The following is a 23647-nucleotide window of genomic DNA, read 5'->3' as shown; positions in this document are numbered from 1 at the left end:
CTAAGTGTGCGGTTGGATAGATTAACAATATTGTTAGGTGAGTTGAGGGTACCACTGTTGTAGCCCCCTGTGGCATGTAGGAGTTTAGATAGTTTACTGTCCTTTTTCCTCTGTAGAGAAGTGAAGTGTGTGTTGTAAATGGCTTGTCTCGTTTTTGTAAAGTTCAGCCACGTAGAAATTCATGTGGAAGGTTGGTTTTGTATGAGAGTCTCCAGTTTTGAGAGCTCATTCTTGAACTTCTCCTGTCTGCTGTACAGGATGCTGATCAAGAGGTTCCTCAGTTTCTTTGGGAGTGTGTGGCACAGTCTCTCACCATAGTCAGTGTAGTATGTCGATTGCAATGGATTTTTTACCTTCAGTCCATTTGGTATGATGTCCATCTGTTTGCACTTGGAGAGGAAGATGATGTCTGTCTGTATCTGTGCAAGTTTTTTGTTGAGGTTGATGGATTTCCACTCCATACGGCTAAATTTAGTGCCTTGCATGGTGTCAAGTATCAGGGGGTAGCTGGGTTAGTCTGTATCCATAAAAACAAGGAGTCTGGTGGCACCTTAAAGACTAACAGATTTATTTGAGCATAAGTTTTCGTGGACTAAAACACCACTTCTTCAGATGCATGGAGTGAAAATTACAGATGCAGGCTTTATATAATGACACATGAAGGGAAGGGTGTTACCTTGTGTTAGGATATAGCTATTTAAGCCTGTTTGTAAAAACCTATACCTTAAGAATTTAGGTATATGTTTATTATTTAGCTAGTTATACAGTTATAAAAGAAAGAATCTGTGTAAGGGCCTTCTCTCACTGTGACAGTCTGAGGCCCTGGTCTTAGGCTAAGGCTTAGGCTGTGGCTAAGCAGCAGAGGCAGCCATAAGCTGGGAAGCGAACGGTCACATTCTTACATTTCAAACTAGTTATATTGAAATAAGGCAATCTGGGGCTGTTGGAAAGGTGATTCGATCTATTACCTCCAGAGAAAGGGAAGAGCCTAGAAGATGTAAAAGGAAATTTAGTTTGATAGTTTTCTGTCTGATAAGAACTCACTTATTAATAGACACAGCTGGGAAACCCTTATGTCTTTATAGATGTAGTTGTAAAATTCTTACTTTTGTATTGTTTTGTTATTATAGTTCCCCCTTTACTATTGTTTATTTGCATGGTCTCTGTCTGGTTCTGTGATTGTTTCTGCCTGCTGTATAATTAATTTTGCTGGGTGTAAACTAATTAAGGTGGTGGGATATAATTGGTTAGCTAATATGTTACAGTATGTTAGGACTGGTTAGGTAAATTTCAGTAAAATGATTGGTTAAGGTATAGCTGAGACTATTACTATATAAATTAGGGGAAAACAGGAAGTAAGTTGGGATTCAAAAATAAGGAAAAAGGAACTTGGATTTAAGCTTGCTGGAAGGTCACCCCAATAAACATTGAATTGTTTGCACCTTTGGACTTCGGGTATTGTTGCTCTCTGTTCATGCGAGAAGGACCAGGGAAGTGAGAGGGTGAAGGAATAAGTGGAGAACCAGTGTTGGCAGGGCCAATTCGATCAGGGTGGATGCGGTCTACTCCCAATAATAGATGACGAGGTGTCAATTCCAGGAGAGGCAAAGCTGCTTTTGTAATGAGCCAGCCACTCCCAGGCCCAGTCACTTCCTTATTTACTTTCTCCACACCCATCATGATTTTATAGACCTCAGTCATCTCCCCCCTCAGCCATCTCTTTTCCAAGCTGAAAAGTCCCAGTCTTATTAATCTCTCCTCACACGGAAGCCGTTCCATACCCCTCATCATTTTGGTTGCCCTTTTCTGAACCTTTTCCAATTCCAATATTTCTTTTTTGAGATGGGGCGACCACATCTGCAAGCAGTATTCAGTATTGTGTGTTTGAAATTCAGATCTTAAATGCAGCTGGAGGAGCCCATTTCTAGCTATATTATATTGTGCAAATTTCCCCTTAACCTGAACAAAAATCTACATTTTGGGCCTAAATTCAGGCTCTAGCTGTCCCCAAGGGCATAAAGAGCGGCTGGATTAAAGAACCATATGCAAGCTAGGCTGCTCACTCCAAACTGGGATCAGAACATGTTAACGACAGCCATTCACATGGTTACACACTAATTGTGCAAACATCATTTTCATCCAAGTTGGGACCCATCCCAAATTCCCAGGAACAGGAGGACTCAGCGTTGAATCACCACAGAAGACACAAACTGTATGGCACCCAGGGTAATATGGTGTGGGGGTGTGTGTCCTGAGGTCGGGGAGCAGGCCCTGGGGTGATGGGGGAGCCAGGGGGTTCTGAGGGGGTGGGTCCCAGGAGGGCGGAGGCAGGTCCCAGGGTGATATGTGGGGTGGGTCCTCGGGGGCAGTGGTGGGGATATGGGTACCGTGAGGTCCCAGAGGGTCTTGGGGGACAGGTCCCAGGGGAGCAGTGGTGGGTTCCAGGCTGATGTGGAGGGGCAGGTCCCAGAGGTTCCTGTGGGGTGGTCTGGGGGGGGGGGGGGATGCCAGTAGGTCCTAGGGTGATATGGAGGGGCTGGGTCCTGGGGTGATGTGAGGGCGTATCCCGGGGTGGTGGTGGTGGATCCCAGGGTGATGTGGGGGGTGGGTCCTGGGGGGCAAGTCCCAGGGGAGCAGTGGTGAGTTCCAGGGTGATGTAGGGGTGCAGGTCCCAGAGGTTCCTGGAGGGCGGTGGTGGATCCCGGGATGATGTGGGGGGTGTGCCCTGGGGTGATGGGGGTGGGTTCCGGGGGGGCAGTGGTGGGTTCTAGGCTGATGTGCGGGTGCAGGTCCCAGAGGTTCCTGGGGGGCGGTGCTGGATCCCGGGGTGATGTGGGGGGCGTGTCCTGGGGTGATGGGGGGTGGGTTCCGGGGGGGGCAGTGGTGGGTTCCAGGCTGATGTAGGGGTGCAGGTCCCAGAGGTTCCTGGGGGGCGGTGGTGGATCCCGGGGTGATGTGGGGGGCGTGTCCCAGGGGGAGGGGGAGGCGGGTCCCGGGGGGAGCAGTGGTGAGTTCCAGGGTGATGTGGGGGGTGGGTCCTGGGGGGCAAGTCCCAGGGGGGCAGTGGTGGGTTCCAGGGTGATGTAGGGGCGCAGGTCCCAGAGGTTCCTGGGGGGCGGTGGTGGATCCCGGGGTGATGTGGGGGGCGTTTCCTGGGGTGATGGGGGGTGGGTTCCGGGGGGGGCAGTGGTGGGTTCCAGGCTGATGTGCGGGTGCAGGTCCCAGAGGTTCCTGGGGGGCGGTGGTGGATCCCGGGGTGATGTGGGGGGCGTGTCCCAGGGGGAGGGGGAGGCGGGTCCCGGGGGGAGCAGTGGTGAGTTCCAGGGTGATGTGGGGGGTGGGTCCTGGGGGGCAAGTCCCAGGGGGGCAGTGGTGGGTTCCAGGGTGATGTAGGGGCGCAGGTCCCAGAGGTTCCTGGGGGGCGGTGGTGGATCCCGGGGTGATGTGGGGGGCGTTTCCTGGGGTGATGGGGGGTGGGTTCCGGGGGGGGCAGTGGTGGGTTCCAGGCTGATGTGCGGGTGCAGGTCCCAGAGGTTCCTGGGGGGCGGTGGTGGATCCCGGGGTGATGTGGGGGGCGTGTCCCAGGGGGAGGGGGAGGCGGGTCCCGGGGGGAGCAGTGGTGAGTTCCAGGGTGATGTGGGGGGTGGGTCCTGGGGGGCAAGTCCCAGGGGGGCAGTGGTGGGTTCCAGGCTGATGTGCGGGTGCAGGTCCCAGAGGTTCCTGGGGGGCGGTGGTGGATCCCGGGGTGATGTGGGGGGCGTGTCCCAGGGGGAGGGGGGGTGGGTCCCGGGGGGGGCAGTGGTGGGTTCCAGGCTGATGTGCGGGTGCAGGTCCCAGAGGTTCCTGGGGGGCGGTGCTGGATCCCGGGGTGATGTGGGGGGCGTGTCCCGGGTGATGGGGGGCGGCTCCCGGGGGGGCAGTGGTGAGTCCCAGAGGGTCCGGGTCCGGGTCCGGGGGGTGGGTCCCAGTGGATGACGGCGGGTCCCGAACGGGGGGTTGGAGGCGGGGCCCCATGCCTAGGGGGCGGGGCTCACGCCAGTCCCCGCCCTCACACCCAGGCCACTGCTCGAGCCAGGGGCAGGACCGGGCGCCACGGAGCTCAGGGCAGCCAATGAAATTTCCCCCGCAACAGCCAGGACCCGCCTCACCCCGCCCCCTATTTTGGTTCCCCGCCCCACGGCCTCCTCTTCGTCTCTTATTGGTCCCGCTCAGTTTTCGTCATTCCCAAGTTTTGCCCTGCCCGGTTTGCTCTTGCCTCACTCTCCATTGGCCCTTTGCCCCATCTGTCTCATCTCAGTATCCCACCCCCCTCGTCCCGTCTTCTGAGGGCTGTGATTGGTTGGTTATGATGTCACCCCGGCCTCCGAAGCTTTCTTATTGGCTGCTCTGCTTGTCAGTTACCAGGCAGAAACGTTAGGGGGGCGGCGGCGGCCATTTTGGTTACAGAGTGAAAGTGACAGGAGCCGGGGAGAGTGTGGGAAGCAGAACACCGGCCCTTCTCTCAGTCACGTCCCTCTTCCCTTCCCTGCCCCACCATGTCGGAGAAGCTCGGTACCGACAGCCGGTGCGAACAGACGGGCGACGAGAAACAGGTGAGGGCTGAGTCGCGGCGGGATCGTTCTGGGCTCCGATTGGCTACTTGGACTGCCCGTACGCGCCCGCCGCACTGTGATTGGCTGCCGTATTCGTCGCTCCCGGTAATGGTGTTTGGTCATTGGCTACAGGCCTGCTGGGGTGGTACTTCCGGGGGGTGTGAGTCGTGGGGTAGATAGGGCTTAAGTGCAGAGTGAGTCTGGGCGGGTGAGGGGTGGTGGATTGTGGGATGCGGGGGGTGTGGAGGCCTCTGGGGCGTGGGGCAGCTCTGAGGCGGGACAGGGTTGGGTCAGAGCAGGGTGGTGGGATACTGGGGGTGTGTGGAAGCTTCTGGAGCAAGGGGGCAGCCATGGGGTGGGAGAGGGTCAGAGGAATGGGGGGAGATTGTGATTTTGGGGGAGCTCCTGGTCTGAATCCAGGCTCGGGGGTGGGTCCACTAGGGGCAGGGGATTATGGTGGAGGGAGGATCTGGGAGTGCTGGGTGGGGCTTTGGACTTCAGCATGGGGGGCTCCACTGTTGGTTGGAGCTTGGGGGGCTTGAATTCTTCCATTGACTTTGCTGTGTCTTCACCTGGGTCAGGTTGGTTTAACTAGGGTGCTCAGGGGTGGAAGTTTTAAGTGTAGACCAGGGCTAAGGTTACAGGTCTCCATGAAACCATGATTACATGTTGTGGAGCGAAACAAGATGGATGAGGTAATATCTTTTATTGCACCAGCCAGTGTCTGTTGGTGGAAGGTACAAGCTTTTGAGCTACACAGAGCTCTTCTTCAGCTCACCTGCCCCATCAGGTCATCTGAAGAATCGAAAAGCTTGTAGATCGAAAGCTTGTATCTTCTACCAACAGAAGCTGGTCCAGTGAAAAATACTACCACACGTACCCATGTGTGTCTCCTGGGACCAACACAGCTACAACTCTGCGAACATATATGTGAAATGGCTTATAAAATAAGTATCCCTCTCCCCCCTGTTAAGACCCTGATGGTGGGACAAAGCTGACTGCCCAGCCCACTGACAGCCACAAGAAGAATTAAGAGTGCAGGAGTTGCTTTAAAAGCAGATGGTTTGGTGGTTTCAGTATAAATCATGTCAGTTCACCTCAGTTTCATGACTTCTCCGTAAATAATTTTTCAGGCAAGGCGAGATCAGGTTTGCATGAGGTGGAGGTAAATTAGGATTATATAATAACGGCTGCTTCAAAGGAAGTAAGGGAATTTCCCTTTGGTATTAAGGGGGAGAGATGTTTCTCTCAAAATACCAGTTCAGGCTTGCAGTAAAGCAACCACTTTGTTGTAGCCAATTCTGTAGTTATATGCACAAGCTGTTGATTTATTTGAGGGTAATAAAGTTCCTTAGGCTAAAGCAGAATTCAGGGGGGCGGCCCGAAAATGCAGCTGCAGTAGATGAGAAGAGGCAAAATTATTACTTCGGGGGTGGGGGTGGTTTTAAACTGTAGTGGAGGTTTTATATTAACGCTGCAGGAGTGAACTGTAGTGAGTAATGATTTAAAATTATCCCACATAACCCTTCTGCACAAAAATTCTTGTTTTGCCTTTTGTCTAGGGCAGCTTAGCAGCATGGTGTGCAGCTCCCCTGAGTCATCGACTTCCTTAGAGTGTTGCCCACGGTGTCGTGAGGGGAACAGCTACTCAGACTTATCCACTTTATTTAAAGACTGTCCTATCAAAGACGCGTTGTCTTTCCAATTGTTCTTTTCTCTTGATTCTCTTTAAGTGGCTGGTAACCAAAGAGGAGACGGTAGCTTTAGGGAAAGGAGAAATGTGACTTAAATGGTCTCTTCCAAAATGCCTTGGCATCGTCTGTCCTAGAAATCATATATGTTGGGATGGGGGAGAAAGTGTTTCCAATCTGAAACCTTAATTTTAAATATTAACTCTTGGTTTTTAATATAGGGAAATACTTGCTCCTAAAGAGTCTCTCATTTTAAAATGCTAAAATGGGTACAACAGAGGATGTAACTTCCCAACCTCAGAAGGCATCGTTTCTCTTAATGACTTTTGCAGGGGACCCTGAATATCAAATGCCACTCCACCATCAGACTTAATTTTAAAAAATCTAAATGTTTCTGAAGCTTGTGTATGAGCATAATCCAAATCCCATTGAAGTCAGTAGGAGACTCCCATTGATTTCAATGGACTGTGGATCGGGCCCTATATAGGACTAGTTGGGAAGCTATGCAAAAGAGAACTGCATTTGTGCCGGCAAGGGTCCAGAATAAGTTTTATACTAAGTAAATGGACTGTGACAGCTGGCTAGACATTTTCACCCCAGCAATGATACCGTCCAACCACTTACTAACGGCCACTGCTAGATCACTGCCACAAGATTGAGTTCCCATGATGCAGAAAATCTTTGACCCTTTTACTTGTGCTGCTACAAACAGCTATATGGTGTGCAGCCTGGAGGTTAAAATCTTTCTACTACTCTGGCACACAAATCCTACACAAAAGAAACATTTTAACCACCTGTAACACTCGCATCTAAATGCTTTCTCGGAGCTCTCACCCCATCTCTAATAGTTGTGAAGTGGAAGAGCATTCTGGGTAATAGAGTTTGCAAGAACACCTTGAAGCCTGTTTTGTCTCGGAGTTTCTATACACAGCGCTGCCATCTCAAGCTTCAGAACTGGAGCAGGATTAGCACAGGCTAGGTGTTCTCATACAAACACATGGCCAGCTCTCAGCCAAACTGGTTATTGCCCAAACTAATGGTGGCACCAGTACAACAGGGATCTGTCAGAACAATAGGCTTTCCGGCTCTTACAGTATTAGAATACAGGCTAACAGTCATGCAGCTAAAACCTGCTGGCCATCTGGGCACATGTGTTCAGTGATACAGGCCCTCTGGGAAAAGTGGCAGCTGTGTATCACCGTTAATTTTGAACAGTGACTAAACATTAACATCAGCTCTGTGGCAGTCTGTATATAGTGGCAGGACATAAGTGTGTCCTATGTGGATCCTGGTGGCTTAATCTATCTTGATAGGCAAGTGGCATCACACTTTTGAAAAGGTGCCATTGTCTCTTTGTTCAGGTGCATTGCAGTGCTGCACATATAGCCATGCTGTCCGAAAAATGCTAATTGGTATTAATTTCCCAGCTATGGTGTTGGCCACTGATCTTATTCCAATAAGTAGAGTAAAGCACAAAGCCATTGACTGTAAAGGGCCTGATCAGCAGTTTAAGATCGCGTACCCAGGATAATGGGAGGGAAATAGCCTTTGTGGCCATGTATGGAGACATGACTTAAAAATAAATAATTGAGCGGAGGAGGTGGGATTGAGAGTATCTGGTAAGAACTATTGGGCTATGGGTAACACTGCCAGAATTCCTGCTGAGAGACCAAACACCGCTTTGGAACTTGTGCTTCTCTCTCTAATTCTCTGACAGTAAAGAATCTCTTTATTTCATGGGACAGTGTCTCTTTGAGTTGTAGATGGCTGAGTGGCATCTGTCTACCTGTATCCACTTCCTAGAAAAGAGAACTTCATTAAGACAGCCAGAGTGATAAATCTCCATTAACCCTAACACCATTGGAATGAATACTATAGCAGAAAACATCTGAGAACACTTGTGGCTTAGGTTCCACAGCCAACTTCTCAGCAGCTGTCAACTGCCTTTAATAGACCAGATACCAACTTGTATGTTTCTAGTTGGGCTACATATAGTCACTAGCCACCACCTGTCATCCACAGAGCATCCTCCAGTGTGCCTGTCTGTGCTGGGCCAGGCACATATCTTGCCTCCTAGCTTCCAAGCCTCTCCATCCCAGTTTCTCATATGCTTGATAGATTGGCGAATAAGATACCTACGCAGGTAGGAAACATGGTTTCTACCCCCTATCTCCAACCCGCTATTCAACTATCAGCCAGGATGCTATCAGTCTACCTCCCTCTCGACCCAGCATGGACTCTAACTGCCAAAATACACATTCAGTATTGGTACCACCAGCAGTACCAACTTCCTCCTGTACTTCTCTCCTTACCTGGAAGGACCAGACCCAAGACTGAGAGCTTTCAGTGTCTGTCTATGGCTCGATCAGTCTGAGACAGTGAACAATGAACAGTTATGATGATGTGGATTTTGAGATGTGAGCACGCCTGCCTTCACTTTCTGTTGGCTAATCTATTAATTTGCAGTGGCTTCTCGAAATATGTTGCCTCTCCTTCCAGTGTGTTGCCTGGTAATGGACCAAATATCACAGGTTGGTGCAGGCCAGCAACAAATAAAATCTGAGGATCTTAGATATGCTGCACAGGCCTTCTAAATTGAACTGAGTTCTCGCTGTGCAAGATCTTACTTTTCTGGAATTGGTGGCAATAGTGACTAGCAGGAATGAAGGTTTCCAGAAAGTGAATGCAGCAGGGAGAGAGAGCTGACACAGCCCATTAGGCTGCTCTCTGTAGAGAAAAATCATCTAAATCCAGATCTTAAACAGGCCAGTGGCCTCTGTTCTAAATCTTTGAAAAACTTAGAGACTACTGAAATGCCTTCCAACAGCTGACTTCTCAAGAATAACAGAACAGCAAGATTTCTTAGGATGGACTGTGCCATTCTATTTCTGGCCAGCTACTGTTGACCCTCTGGTGTAATAAGCAGTATAGATCTAGGAAATGGAATTTACTGTATTTGGTAATTCATATTCTCAGGGCTTTTATACCATTGAGTCTGCTCTCAAAGATGTATTTAAAAATTCTGAAAGAACTGAGAAACGTAGTCACTCTGTGGTTCTGCTGACATCCACGCTCTGCTTGACTCATGTCTACACAGTCCTCTTTACTTAAGCAAACTCCGCTTAAAGAATAGGGCTGGGTTAAGCACTGTCTTGGACGACAGAAGTGTGACAATCCTTCTATTCCTCTTTCCGCACGTGATTGGAGGGGCGGGAGTGAGTAATGCATCCCAGGCAGCCCTCAAACCTCCTCTACCACTGTGCTGAGACAAATAGTTGCAGATGGCATCAATTTTGAAGCCATCAAGAATTTCTGCTCTTGTACAGCAACTTCTTTACAATAGTCCTGACGTTGTCACTTAAAAACCAGTCTACATTATCAGATATTTACAGGCCTCCACTAATTTTCTAGGTTAGGATACTGATTTATTTCTTTTTTGTTAATTTTTCCAATTTGAAAGTTTCACATGTCTGTTTCAGTAGCGTTCCATCTATATATTTCTGAGCAAAGGTGTCTTGAACTCAACAATAACGTGCCCAATCCTAACCGTTAAGGCAGAAATTTGCCTGTTCTCTTTACTAAAATCAAATGTAGATTGTCTAATTGGATGGATTCTGTCCTGCCCTTTTAGCAAGAGGAACTAAATGTAATCGGAACATAGGAGTAGCTAGTCTGGCTCAAACTCATGGTCCCTCTAGTGACATTGAGCAGAATCCTGTTTCTTCTATCTCCATGATCTTGCTCTAGCAACTCTCTTCGTGACCATATTGACACCTGCATGCCAAGCTGAAGATAAAGGTGTTTTGTTTTTTTCCCCTTGACTCCAGCAAGGACATGGAAAATCTCAACCCTGTTTTTACCTTGCCTAATCTACTCTGTGCTTAGGCAAGAAGCCTTTGGGCCCAGGGGGATGAGAAGGAACTTGCCACAGAACAAGCCAATGCCACTTCTTGATCAACCAGAGATATGATATATATATATATATATATATAGTATGTGGTGTTCTGCCCCTGGGGCTGAGCTTGCTGCATCCGCAATACTGGATGGCATAGATGATCGATAATGGGTTTGGAGTTGCCAGTTTGAATTTGGCCTTGGTAGAAACTGACTTGAGTCGGCATTGTTTGGTTTGTACGACACAAGTTGCAAAGTCTCAGTCCAATTCTTAGTAGACAGGTGTGCATGTTGCAAAAACCATCATACCTGAGGGATTGGTGGGGATCTCTGCAGAGGGGCCAAAGATTCATAGATCTTAAGGCCAGAAAGGACTGCAAGTCTGACCTGTGTAACGCAGTCCATAGGATAAAGAGTCTTGGATGGTGAAATAACATCTTGCTCTGGAACGGTTTTCTCTTCAGCATAGGGCTGAGGCACACACAGGGGTGGGGTGGCTCAGGGTAAACCTCTCTGATATGATCTGTGCTGTATGGATACAGAGACCTTCTGGCTTCCTGGGCTGTCTACATGCACTCTTCAGCATTATGGAATTCCCCTTTATGAAAAAATATGCACTAAAAACATTGATTTGCCTCTTGTCCTTGTAATGATTCTTAATGATCAGAGAGCTCAATTGTTTAAAACAACTATCTTTAAGCAATGCTAGGAAACGGCACTGGGGAATGTTGATGCATTGGATACATGTGAATAACTACTCCATGTTGAAGCAGCAGAACTTGATCTCTGTGACCCATCTGGGAGCTGTTTCTGGCATGTTGCTTGCGCTTGAGTATAAAAGCTTGGTTGAATTTCTAGCCATCACCCATATTGGCTAAGCCAATTGGCTGCTGCTGTGTGGAAAGGTTAGAAGAGTTAGAGATGGTGCCACATTTAGCTGGTGGGACTTGATGTGAAACTGATGACTCCCTGCTGAATCTCATTGCCTGGGTTGAACTTACTGATGGCTCCTTATCAATGACTGTATCTCTCACCTGGCCCATTTATCTGTCCGCTTTCCCACAGGCTTTCTGAGAAAGCCACTCCCCCTATGGGTTTAGAATTGAGTTTACAGTGTTCTCAAAGTATGTTTAAGCATTTAAGGGGCCACACCTCAATTAGCGAAACATTAGGCTTGTAGTTATAGGACAAACATTATATAACTAGATTTCTGAGGTAAAATAAAGGTGTCCTCTTTCATAGGGTTGAATAGCTTTAATCCATTTCTTGTTTTTCAGGATACACAGGAGAAGGAAGCAGTCATCCCTGAGAAAGCAGAAGAAGCAAAACTAAAAGCCAAATATCCTAATTTAGGACAGAAGCCAGGAGGGTCAGACTTCCTAATGAAAAGACTGCAGAAAGGGGTACTTACCTACTCAAATGCTCTTGTCTTGGAAGCTAAGCATCGTCATCACTAGATGGTGTAAAGAAAAGTGTATAAGATATAGACAGTAGCATTTAAAGTAGTCTAGACATTGTTAGTAAAGACTGAATTGAATGAGAGATTTGGATTCAGTATGTACCTAAGGTGCTTATATTTCTATCTATTGACCAAACCGGGCCAGTGACCTGAACTTGTTGTTATGCCATTTGTATCCAATACGTTTATATTCATTACCATTGGTGGCCTGGGGATATATCAGGCATGAAATAAGTTGGACAAGACCACTTGAAAAGTATTCAAATGTAGGAACAAACGTAATTTTGATGTAAATGTCCAGAATGAATGAGTTTACTTGTACCTTGAGTGACTTTGTGCTTATGAATGTTATTGATGATGCAAGCTTGTGCCAGGGGTCTGTAGGACCTGATTAAAGCTCTTTGGGATTGGCCCCATCTAAAACCCACTGAAGTCGCCATAGTGGATGTCTGTGTGGCACATTCCTCTGTTTCCCAAGCTCTGCACCTCCTGATCTAGATCATCCCAGGCTGTTCTTGTCTTGGGCCTTTCATGAACAGCGATGCTGTCTTTTGTGTGGTGGATTTTGCTATGTGAATATTGTTTCAGTGGCTTCCCATTTCTCCACATTGTGACCCATCATGCTTTGGACTCTGATACTTAGAAACTAGTGCACTGACTTCCTTGTGCCACCTGGGCCTCTCCCTGGGATCTACCTTAACGCTGTGGGGCTGGTCGTGCACCAGCCAGTGATCTGGCAGATCAGATGTTCCAAATCTCATATGTGGGTTCAAAGTAGAACTCTTAATGATGCAAAATTAGAAACTGTGGGCTTGATTTTTCCATTGCCCTGCACCTTGTGCAGTCACTTAGACCTGTGCAAAGTGGGTGTAGAAATGCCACCAGCTCAGAATGGCAGCATTTTACACCCACTCCGGACTGGTGTACGACTGGCCAAGGTTCAAGGCAATGGTATATCAGGCCTCATGACTCCTCCGTCTGAGGAATTTGTTAAAGCCCTCACTGAAATTCAGTAAAGCAAAGCCTGGCATCTTGTTTATAGCTGTAATATTTTACAAAGCTATTGTAAAGCAGTCTGGTACAGTCTTATCCCCTTCAGGTTGTATAAAAATCCTCTGAGAAGCTGGGAAAATGCAACTATTTTGTTCTTTTTTCCCATTTAGAACACAGGGATTCTGCCCACTGCCTCTGCTTTGCTTCACTGGAATTAACATCATTGTTTTCCTTTTATAACTTTTATTTATAGCCTTTCATCCTGCCAAAACATGGTTGTGTGCCAGCATTATCTCTTGCTGTTGATGTTACTCTGCTAATATTGTTTTAGGTAACAGCCTGCAGGGCAAGCACAAAAATAATGATTATTTAATTTCTTGGCATGGAAGCAGTTGGGGTTTTTGTTTTTAAATCCGATATTTAGGGCCTGATTCTCCTCTAATTCTCACCAGTGGGAGAGCAAAATCAGGCCCTTCTCATTTACACCAAAGCCCCTTTATGGTGCTCTGGCAGACATGACATTTACACCCACTTTAAGGCTTCTTTTATGCTACCAGAATGGTGTGAATGAAAATTGGGTCCCAGGGTCTTTCCCCATTAGGGTTACAGCATCTGATGAAGTGAGCTGTAGCTCACGAAAGCTTATGCTCAAATAAATTAGTTAGTCTCTAAGGTGCCACAAGTCCTCCTGTTCTTTTTGCGAATACAGACTAACATGGCTGTTACTCTGAAACCAGCCATGTGACAGTAGGTCAAGTGTTTGGGCTTTAAAAGTCCCTTTAAGGAACTTAGTAAACACAACAGAGATTCCCTGTTCTAAAGCTTTATCAACTGCTGTTGTACTTGGTGACTTGTATTTGTTTACAGTACACGTTAGTAAAGTGATAACCATGATCATTTACTTCTTTAAAATAAGTATTACAGAAAGGCCTAAAATTCGTTGGGGGTGACTGGTTGTGTTACAAACTTACTTAAAAGTATGTGTATAAAATGTGAAGGTGGATTTCCTTGTGTGGAAGGAGCCTGCTTGTCCGGCTTCAAGTGTTATGTAACTATTTCTTTAAAGTGAGGATTTAGTGCCTGTTCTTAGGCCAGGGCTATACATAAATCTTGCTAGCATAGCTTTGCCTGATAGGGGTGTGAGAGTTATTTTGCTTGGGTTTGTTTGTTTACAACATAGCTGTGCCAGCAAAAACCCTAGCTTAGATGTGGTTATTCCAGCACAAAAGCGCTTTTGCTGGGGTAGCTTATTTTGCTCACCGAACCCGAATGAACTATACCAGCAAAAGCCCTCTGTCTATAGTAGCAGGGTTCTGCTGCAGTAGCTATAGTTTTATGGCTTTACTGGAACTTCTAAGTGCAGGCTAGGCTTATCTAACGAGCCTGCAAATTCAGTGACACCATGGTGTACACTGACCAAGCTACTACTAAAATCAAGAAAATACATTCATGGTTAGATAAGTCTTGTATGTTCACAGTATTCCAACAAGTCTTTGGGCAGTATATTTTCTTAAGACTTTGCCGAAGTAACCTGAAATCCTGTCCCTCTTTCAGCAAAAGTATTTTGACTCGGGTGACTACAATATGGCCAAGGCAAAGATGAAGAACAAGCAGTTGCCAAGCACCGGGCCTGACAATAACCTGGTGACAGGAGACCATATCCCGACACCACAAGATCTTCCACCAAGAAAGTCATCACTTGTAACCAGCAAGCTGGCAGGGTAAACCTGCACTTCTGTTTTTGTTGTTGTTGTTGAGGGTTTGTTTTTTTTTTGTGTGGGGGTGTGTGTGTCAAACTGATTGAACTTCACTGTATTATAGGGCTGGGATGATCGGAATTAATGTAATTATTCAAATACTTACAGTAATCAAACAAAAGGAAAAGCAAGTGAGATGTGTTTATAGTCCTGGGTGTGTGCAGATTTTTACAGCTGGTGATCAGTCAGCTGAGTGGATCCTTTCCATACAAAGTCAGTTTGCTGCCTTAGTTTGCATGCAGCTCAAATCCCTCAGGTATCAGAGGAGTTATAGCAGAAGTGTTTGAACTTTGCCACCTCACTATACAAGCAAGGAAGCTTATAAAAGTAGAATACTGCACTAAAGGATCAGTCCACTGTTGGCTCTCAGCTTGGTTGCACAACTGGAATGCAAGTCCTGAGACTCTAGGGGCCTCTTGCCATTCAGCTACTAGGTCCAAGGTACTGAGAGGTATGGTGACTGTACAGAAGGCAATCAGAGAATTGGCCAGGACTAGGATAACCAGTAAACAGGTGGCCCATGGGTATATGTTTTATGCTTGAGCTAAATGAATAGTGGAACTCCTGGACAAGAAATTAGTGAGAATACAGAAAGTAATTCAGCAAAATGTGTGTTTGGTTTTTTTTAAAGAAATGTCAAGATTTCCTATTCTGCTTGGCTGAGCAAATTGGGAACTGTTCCATAGTCACAGGAACCAATGTGCTTTGGCAAAATTAGAGTAAGCCCTCTTGACAGAAGACTCTCAAGTTCTACTTCCTGGAATCAGCAGGTTTTTAATCTTTGATTTCCTCTTTGAAAATCCAGTGTTCTTAATTGTCAACATTTAAAACCACCTGCTTACCTTCAATCAGAACTTGTACCTGTGACTAAATCGCTCTGTCTCAGGAACTCGTATGGCCCTGATCACCGTAGTATCTGAGCACCTCACAATCCTTAATGTATTGATCCTCCTAGCACCCCAGTGAGGCACGGCAGTACTATTATCCCCCTTTTACAGATGGAGAACTGAGGCACAGAGAGACTAAGTGATTTGCTCATTGTCACGAAGGACGACTGAGACCAAGCAAGGAACTGAACCTGTATCTCCCAAGTTTCAGACTGGAAATAAGGTGTAAATTTTTAACGGTGAGAGTAATTAACCATTGGAACAATTTACCAAAGGTTATGGTGGATTCGCCATCACTGACCTTTCTTAAATAGAGATTAGGTTTTTTTCTAAAGGATCTGCTCTAGGAATTATTTGGGGGAAGTATTATGGCCTATGTTTTGTACGAGGTCAGAGTAGATGATCACAGTAGGCCCTTCTGACCTTAGATTCATTCATAGATTCCATAATTCTGAGTCCTAGGCTAGCACCTTAACTAATAGCTGAAATTACAGAATAACTAACTCTGCACTGCAGCCTGTTACCAATACAAATATTTTTAAGTCTGTTGGAAAGGATTAGGAAGAGTGTAAAGCAAACATGGCTTTTGTAGTTCAGAAAAATGGGACAATAATTATGACCCTTCTAAACACATGAGGATGCGTGGGGAAGAGGAAATTCTCTTTGAAGATATAGGATTTCAGGATAGAAGGTCACCAGCCTGTTTTAAAAAAACAAGAACAAAAAACACCTGAGAGGATGGAGTGGAAAAGCATAAAGCATAAAAGCAAACTTGCATTAATGACATAACACATTAGTAGCTTGGTTTTTTGTTTTGTTTTTCCTGCCTGTGTCTGTTTCAGGCCTGAAAACCATGTTGATTCAATGGATGCAGCCTGTGGAATGCAAGATCACAACTGATAATGCATGTCAAATATGGTCTTCGTGTGGCATAGAAAATACAGCATTTCACTGGGAACAGAGGATCGGACTGCATTTATCATCTTGAGGAATATTTTAGCAGAGATGCAATAGTGTATTGGGTTAAAAGGTGTTTCACTGGAATGATGACTTTAAGATTTCAGCATGCAGCTTGCTGTGCTAAAAGAAAACATGAATCTCTGTTTTAAGTCCAGAATTTAAAGATTTGGGTTTGTTTTTTTGTTTTTGGGGACAGGGGAGGGAATCTGTTGAATCAGTTCATTCTATAGGATACCCTATCAAGGTGAAGAAAACCAAGTGAAAGGTAACACTTGAAACTCCACAATTGATGTAGCTTTGTCTACATACATTCTCTACTATGCCTTACTTTAGGGACTAAAAATTACCAAGTAATTCATACAAAGGTCTGTTTCAGTTGACCATGTTTTGCTGCTGATGATTCTAAATGGGAAAGCATGGTATTGCATCTAGCTAATCAGGGTATTCCTAAGAGTCCTGCTTCAAAAAAGAAGTAAAAAGCCAAGCCTGACATATCGTACAAATCAACATCCATGTTTCTGAGGTTGTAAAGAACCATTTTTTTCTTTTCATAGAGACTGGTCAATAAAAAGTCAATTTCACCAGAGTGAAAAGGAGACCGGGTTTAGCGGGAGTGGGGAACTCCTTCTTTGTAAATGTGTAATTTCATTCTTTAGTCTCCGTCTCCTCATGCCTTATGTCCAGGTTCCAAAGCAATCTGAGAAGGTTGGGGGGAAAGCTACTGGTGTCTTGTATAATCTCCTCAAATGTCTTGCTGTTTGTTTGTCCCAGCCACATTGTAAATAGATATGAATCATATATATAAATATATATAATTTTTTACATCATCTTCATCTCTATCTTCTATTCTATGCTTTTTTTCTTCAAAAAAAACCAAACAAAAAAAAACCCCCACACTTGCACCACTAAGTACCTGTTAGCTGTTGGCTAAATCTTCATGGTGTTGATCTCAGTGAAATCTTATTGACAAAGAGAACAGAGGGGAATGAACATGTCGAACCATTCCCCCCACTCCCTCCAGGATTCAGGAAATACCAAGTGTATTTATATATAAAGGAGAAAGAAATTACCTTCAAAATACTGGATGAAAAACATCAGGAGAGAGGATTATTTTAAAAAATAAACTTGTCTCAAACACCTACTGAAGTCATTTTTTGTTCAGTCATGAAAACTGAAACAGTGGGGAAAGATGGACCCTAAAAAGGGAGCGTTATGTATTTCACAGTGGCTTCCTTCCAATTCTACTCCACTGTTTGGCATTTGCAGTTCAGCTTCTTGGTGTGCAGCCTTAAATGTGGAAATAGAATTAGTGATCTTCATTGGACAGTTGCACCACATACAACTTTAGGATACAAATATTTTGTCCTTGGAATGATTTCTCCTTAGTCTAAACGGACTTCTGGGAAAAACTGAAGCATGGCTATAATTTTTTATATATATATTCCCTCTTCTGGGGAAATAACTAAGTGGAAACTTCTTTTGTTTGCTTGTGAAAGGATGAAGCTAACTATTATTAATTAGAAATAGAAGCCCTGACAGCAAAACAGTAAAGGACCTCTGCATGTTTAATGAGCTAATATGTTTGGATTTGTGTTTTTTCTTCATGGGCCAAGCTGACTGATACTTTCCTAGACCCAGATGCCAGGATCCCAAAAAAGAGCTGACTTTTCATCCCAAAGGGTTCCTTGCTGCAATTCCTATGGAATCATGTTTCCTGAAGAGAGGGTGGCATCCAGATAAGGCACAATTATATCAAACCAACACTCATGCCCGTTATTTATCCACTGCTGGACTATGGTATAGAAGGGATCGCAAGTTGAGCTTGCCTTAAAGGTTGAATCTGTTGGTACTATTGGAGGATAAGTAAGGTATTGATGTCATGGAATAAAACCCTAGATAAAATGGCTGAGTAGTCTTTTGTTTCTACTGGCTGGAAAAAAACAACGCTTGTGTCCAGTTGAAATTTTGATAGATCAGTGTCTGAGCTAACAGAAGTATTATAAATCTTGATTTTTTTTTTAAGTGCAAGGAAACTTTCAGTTCACTGTTAGCAGGATTTCAACCAAAGCTTGTTGAGCAAAGTGGCTGTATTTACAGGATGATGCTGTGCTGTAGTTTGATTGAATAGGCATTGCAGAAATGTGTAAATGGTAGCTCCACAGAGCCATTCATACTTCTCTGGGAGTGGGGGACTTTCAATATCTGAAATACATTCATTTGCTTTGGAGTACTTTATCTTATTGCACAGGCAGGAAATGCAAACTAGATTTGTTAATGTCTCAATATTATTAAGTCTTTCAGGTTTTTTAGGACTGGAATGCTAGGTTTGTCCTGAAGATTTGGTCTTTTGCATTGGTGCAAAACACCATCTTTCCGATTTTAAACTGGTGTAAATGATTGTACAAGGTACAGGCTGATGGAGAATTGAGCCCACTAGCGTTTAAAGGGAGCCTGTGGCATTCCTTTTTGTGAGCAGCAGGTGGCAGAAGAAATGTTGTTAATCTTATCTAGCGATTAAAAAAAATCCAACATCTTCCCTCCCCCCCCCCCCATTTCTCTCTCCCTCTAAGCAAAACTAACTTACAACACTTCTAAAATCATGTGATTGATTTTTTTTTCCCCTCCATCAAAACTATTTTCCTGTTTCCGCTGTAACAATTAACTGCACTGAAAGAAACTCCTTTGAGGTGGTTTATTTTTAAAAAACTGATGTATAAAAGCACTTTCCTAGGGAATACATTTTCCCTTATTAAATTTCTGTTTGTTGCAATGGTATTTCTTAATGCCCTGTTCCTTTTGGGGTGGGAAGGAAGTCACCCCCCCTATAATAAGCAAATAGGAGGCCCCCTTGAGCTGCTCAGGGCCCTAAGCAATTGCTTAGTCCGCTTACCCCTAGCGGCGGCTCTAGGGACAGTATGCCCACCACAGTCTAGTCTAGCAAAGGGTAGTTTAGCAGGCCCTCGCAAGGAAGGGGCCTTGCATTAGTGCAGGTTCCCATCGTGTACCGCGACAGTAGAATATGTGGCCCCTGTGCTACAATTAGATCACAGCGGGCTGAGGCAATATTTTCAATCTCCCCTCTCCATCACCCTTGAGACGTGTAGTGGTTAAAAATCTTTCACCCATGTGCAGTGTTCCAGAACCCTATCTGGCCAAAGGTTCCAATTTTGCAGTGGACCAAGGACAAGTTGATACCTATGGGGCCTAGGGTTGGGTCAGGACTCATTGTAGACTATTGGGGCTTTGGAGGATGGTTTTTTCCCTCTCCCCTCATTCTTTTATGGCCCTTCCAGTGGTACATGGAGAAAAAGTTGGGCTGAGCATTGTGTTTCCTTGTATATGAAGACTGAGATTGTAGGAATGTAACTACCATGGACAAGGGTCTGATCCAAAACCCATTGGAGACTCCCATTGACTTCAAAGGTTCTGAAGCAGAACTTAATGGAGCACTCACCTGCAGCCTACTAACTTACCTCTCTTGTTCTGGATATAAGGTCCTTTCTCCTGCTTGAACCTAGGGAGAAGGCACAGAATGAGACAAGAGGATAACACAAGGGTCCTGGCTAATATTTTCCCTCTCAGTTGAATAATCTCCAGTTTCAGGGTATCTGTGTGCGGTAGTGTTGATCCCACCAACACCTGCCTTCTTTACCTCTGCTCTTTTTAGGCTACAGCCTATGTTTAGCACTTTGAGATAAATGTGTATAGCACCCAATAGAAAACAAAAGTACAGCTGAAAGCAAATGGGACTCTCCACTCTCTATAACTGTAATATAACGTTTCTGGTAAGTACCCTTTTGGCAAATATTAGTGCAAGTGATTAGAGTGCCCTATCCTGACCCACTTTACTGATTGGGGGGAAAAAACGGCCAATCAATAATAGAGATCAAGTGAGCTAAGTGGCAGATGCTAATCAAGAATTTGGAAATCGACACTCATCTGGTTCTGACTGAAGTCAGCACAAAGCTCTTCCCTCAGCCAATGTTTTAACTAAAGTACTTAGTTTTACACTGATCACCCCAAAAACCAGACACAGTCCATCTGGTCCCCCTGAAATGGAGCTGTATGTTTGGGTGAGGGCAGTAACCAGCAGTGATGTGGGGGAGAAGTTGGTCAAGAATTCTGGGGCAATATCTATCTACCATTATGAAATCTAGGTTCTGTAAAAGTGTGTGTGGGTGTGACTAATGGTAACTCAGTATTTAAAGTCTCCTTTGAAAGACTTCTATTAACAGAAAACTTTGGAACTGATTTTATCTGCTGTGTAAGGGCAGAGCATTGAGTTGATTTCCACCAGGATTTTGAACTGTGATCCTAGGGAATGCAATTTTTTCCAACCCAGAGCTTAGTCGAGGCAGCCATCCCCAGTGGTTTAGCAGTGCTATGGGTCTGAACCTAGACACATGGATCATCTTATATCTTATTTTGAAAACAAGTGTATTAACCCACTTTAATACAATGGTGATGGAATTTGATGTTAAGACTGGAAAATAAGCTCCTGCATTTAAAATATACCTCTCTGATTTGTTTTAAGGTTTAATATCTGTTGTCTTTCTCTTTGCAGTTAGATCCTATTATTAAATCACAGCATTTCATTTCACTGACATCACTTATTGAAACCAGACTAGCTCTAAGGGTTTACATTTCATTTGTAGGGAATATGCAGTAATACCAGCATACATGGGAAGAGGCACCTTAGAAAAGCCTAACACCAATCCTGTGCTCAGCACTTACTTTACACGTACGTGTGTGTGTATTTAACTTAGACTGGTTGCATGTTTACAATAGGGACCAATCCTGCTCCTGTTAAAATCCTGGCAAAATTCCTATTGATTTCAGTGAGAGAAGGTTAGGCCTAACCTAAGTTTCCTGCTAGAAAGAGAAATGAATGAAAACTCCCCCTGTCTTCCCACCACATTTATAATTGATGCTGAAACACATCTCAGTCTTATAGCCACTTTGAAATATATGTGTCTGAATTAAAGACCCATCAAACAGCCATAAAGAGGACTTGACACTTTTGTAGATCAGTTTTCTATTTAAATATATTAGATCCTTGTTAGATGTTTCAAAACTCAAGTTCATCTGTTCCCCAGCCAGGCCATGAGTGTAAGTTTCTGTACTGTGCCCTGGGCAAGAACATACTGTTCTGTGTCTTATGCCAAGTATGTGCTTTGCCCATGTTTGTTTGTGTACTCAAGGCTCAGCACTTGATGGGAAATATGTGCTAGGTCTTGCCCTGTGGTGCCTGAATGGTCTCTGAGCTCCTAAGCCTTTTTAAACCTGTATTGGTTTTAGTGGCAAGAATTCAATACCCAGCAAGGATAGAGTCCTCAGAGCTAAAGAATGGACCTTGGGGGGCCTGACATTTTGTTTGTTGGTCCAGTAAAAGGAAACACTTTGATCTACTGAAGCAAAAATAACTTGCCTGGAATGCATTGTTCAGTGCCAAACTTTGGTTTGTTACGTAGAGATTGTCCATGTGTAAACGGTAAACAGGAGCTGGTGAACTAGACCAGCACAAGAAGAATTATGCAAGATAGGTGTAACTTTTACATTTACCCTGGGTGTGGGAGAGGAGCTGTCCACCCCCAGGCCAAGAAGAACATTCTCTCCGTTAAAAGATAAGTGACTAGGGCCACGTCTATGTTACAAACTTTTATTGGCATAGTTGTATCACTCAGAGGTGTGATTTGTGACCGACATAGCTGGGCTGGCACAAACCCCCAGTCTGTTCAGAGTTCTGTATACTCAACTGGCTTCAGAGGGGAGTCAACCCAATGCAGCTTGCTCAACCAATTTTTAATTAAAAGAAATATTTAGTTTTACAGTGGTCGAGTATCTTTCATCCCAGACAACTGTAGGCACAGTCCATCTGGCCCTACAGAAATGCAGCTGTGTCTGGGGTAGAGGGAACAGGTTGGTCAAAAATTTTGTTGGCTCATGTTTTTGTTGGAGATGTTGGCCAAAAAAACCTCTGCTTTTGCTGGTATCACTTGTTTCACTTGGTGGCAGGAATAAGCTATACCGCTAAAGCACAATTTTGCTCCATCCATCTGGCCTAGGTGGCTCAAAGAACAGCTCAAGGTTACCTTCCCAAGGTGCAGGTTGTTTGTCTAACTGACTCATTCTGATAATGAAGCTTGAAGCTCCCATAGAGTGGATGGTAGTGGCACATACTCATAACAAGAAATATAGAGATTACAAGACCCCAAAGAGAATTAAGTGCATCCTCTGCTCTAGCCGATCACAGAACTTTTCCCTGCAAAACATTCCAGAGTGCTTTGTCTAGCTAAAAGGTGGTGAACGTAATGAGCAGGATTCCCATTGCTCCCCTCTGTATTTTTCCATAGCTTCAGCAGTAGCCAGGTCTTGGTTTCCAGCCTACATTTTTTCTCGCTCTGTTTTATCCCATTACTTTAATAGCTTTTTCTCTCCTTGTTGCTGATGCCCTTCAAATCATATCACCTCTTGGCCTTCCTTTAACCACCCTGGATGCAAGTAATTGGTTCTGCGATGTAACCTTTATTGGACACCTAGCACCCTTGTTGCTTCAACGACTTCAGGATCCTAGAACCTATGCTGCTTCCCTCCGACGTTCTGCTTGCAGTGCAGTTGAGAAAAAGCAGGCGGCACTGTGCTCTACTTCCTTTCCCCACCCCTTGGCAGGATGTTGCCAGTTTGGTATCTTTTTTTGAGCTGGACTGCAGTATCCTGAATGCAGTCAAACCACTGCTATCAAAATAGGGGCTATCCTCTCCTAGGTCTAGAACATAGGAAGTGCCAGACAAGATCAGACCTTAGGATTGTGTAGGCCAGTATCGTGTCTCTGATGGTCTGTGATGTTACAGGTCTCATTTTCAGCACTGCTGAGTGCTTGCAACTCTGGTTGGTATCAATGGGATGTGCTGGTGCTCAATCCATATGAAAATCAGGTCCAAAGGGTGGTGTATGCGGCTCAATTGCAGGTGCTGTGGTTTTTCTCCCCTCCACATAGGGAGTTACACAGTGTTACTGCTTTCCAAGGATCTCCTTTTCTGTCCCTTTTCCCACTGTGCAGTTGAGAGGCCACTCTTGGGCCTGTGCTATTTTTATCCAGAAATCCTGCCCCTCCCACTTCAAGGCATTGGAGTTGATTCTCCTCTCAGGCATTAATGTAAATCAGAAGAAATTCCATTGATTTCAATGGAGTTTCAGTGGTTCCGGTGTTCTCAGGCAAATCTCCTCCTGTCCGGCTTCACTGTGGGTAGCAATGGTGAAGAAGCATACACGTAGATGGGGTTACTATTACTGTGTTTTCCACTGATTTCAATGCAGTTACACTGATGTAAAACCCAGTGTCAAAGGAAAATCAGGGTCAGAGTCATTTCCTTTACAGATCTCACCTTCAGATTTCCCTTTTCTTGTGCTTCGG

At 45.0% G+C, this 23647-nt stretch overlaps 1 protein-coding gene and 1 long non-coding RNA gene across 3 annotated transcripts; one reads left to right on the top strand and one right to left on the bottom strand.

Moving 5' to 3' along the window:
* Positions 1 to 4410: 4410 nt before the first annotated feature.
* ENSA (endosulfine alpha) lies at positions 4411 to 17370 on the top strand. Of its 2 annotated transcripts, none has more exons than XM_048827792.2 (4): positions 4411 to 4592; positions 11455 to 11580; positions 14184 to 14350; positions 16116 to 17370. In XM_048827792.2, the coding sequence occupies exons 1-4, from the start codon at positions 4536 to 4538 to the stop codon at positions 16171 to 16173; spliced, it is 408 nt and encodes a 135-aa protein (XP_048683749.1). In that variant the 5' UTR covers positions 4411 to 4535; the 3' UTR covers positions 16174 to 17370. The 2 variants fall into 2 exon arrangements, with proteins under 2 accessions (XP_048683749.1, XP_048683750.1); XM_048827793.2 differs by having other exon boundaries at positions 15385 to 17370.
* Positions 7990 to 11831, bottom strand: LOC125625564 (uncharacterized). Its single transcript, XR_007353586.2, has 2 exons — positions 11589 to 11831; positions 7990 to 8082 (listed from the first exon to the last, which is right to left on the bottom strand). It is a non-coding gene; the product is annotated as an uncharacterized LOC125625564 (long non-coding RNA).
* Positions 17371 to 23647: the final 6277 nt, after the last annotated feature.

The sequence above is a fragment of the Caretta caretta genome, chromosome 24 (assembly GCF_965140235.1).
Source record: "Caretta caretta isolate rCarCar2 chromosome 24, rCarCar1.hap1, whole genome shotgun sequence".
Lineage (NCBI taxonomy): Eukaryota > Metazoa > Chordata > Testudines > Cheloniidae > Caretta > Caretta caretta.
Note: the sequence above shows the minus strand (reverse complement) of the source record. Positions and strands in the feature narration are given on the sequence as shown.

Bases quoted from the DNA above. Each gene is read 5' to 3' on its own strand.
- ENSA (XM_048827792.2), top strand. From the start codon at position 4,536: ATGTCGGAGAAGCTCGGTACCGACAGCCGGTGCGAACAGACGGGCGAC. The intron at 11,581-14,183 runs GTACTTACCTAC...TCCCTCTTTCAG, and splicing joins TGAAAAGACTGCAGAAAGGG to CAAAAGTATTTTGACTCGGG. The intron at 14,351-16,115 runs GTAAACCTGCAC...TGTCTGTTTCAG, and splicing joins GTAACCAGCAAGCTGGCAGG to GCCTGAAAACCATGTTGATT.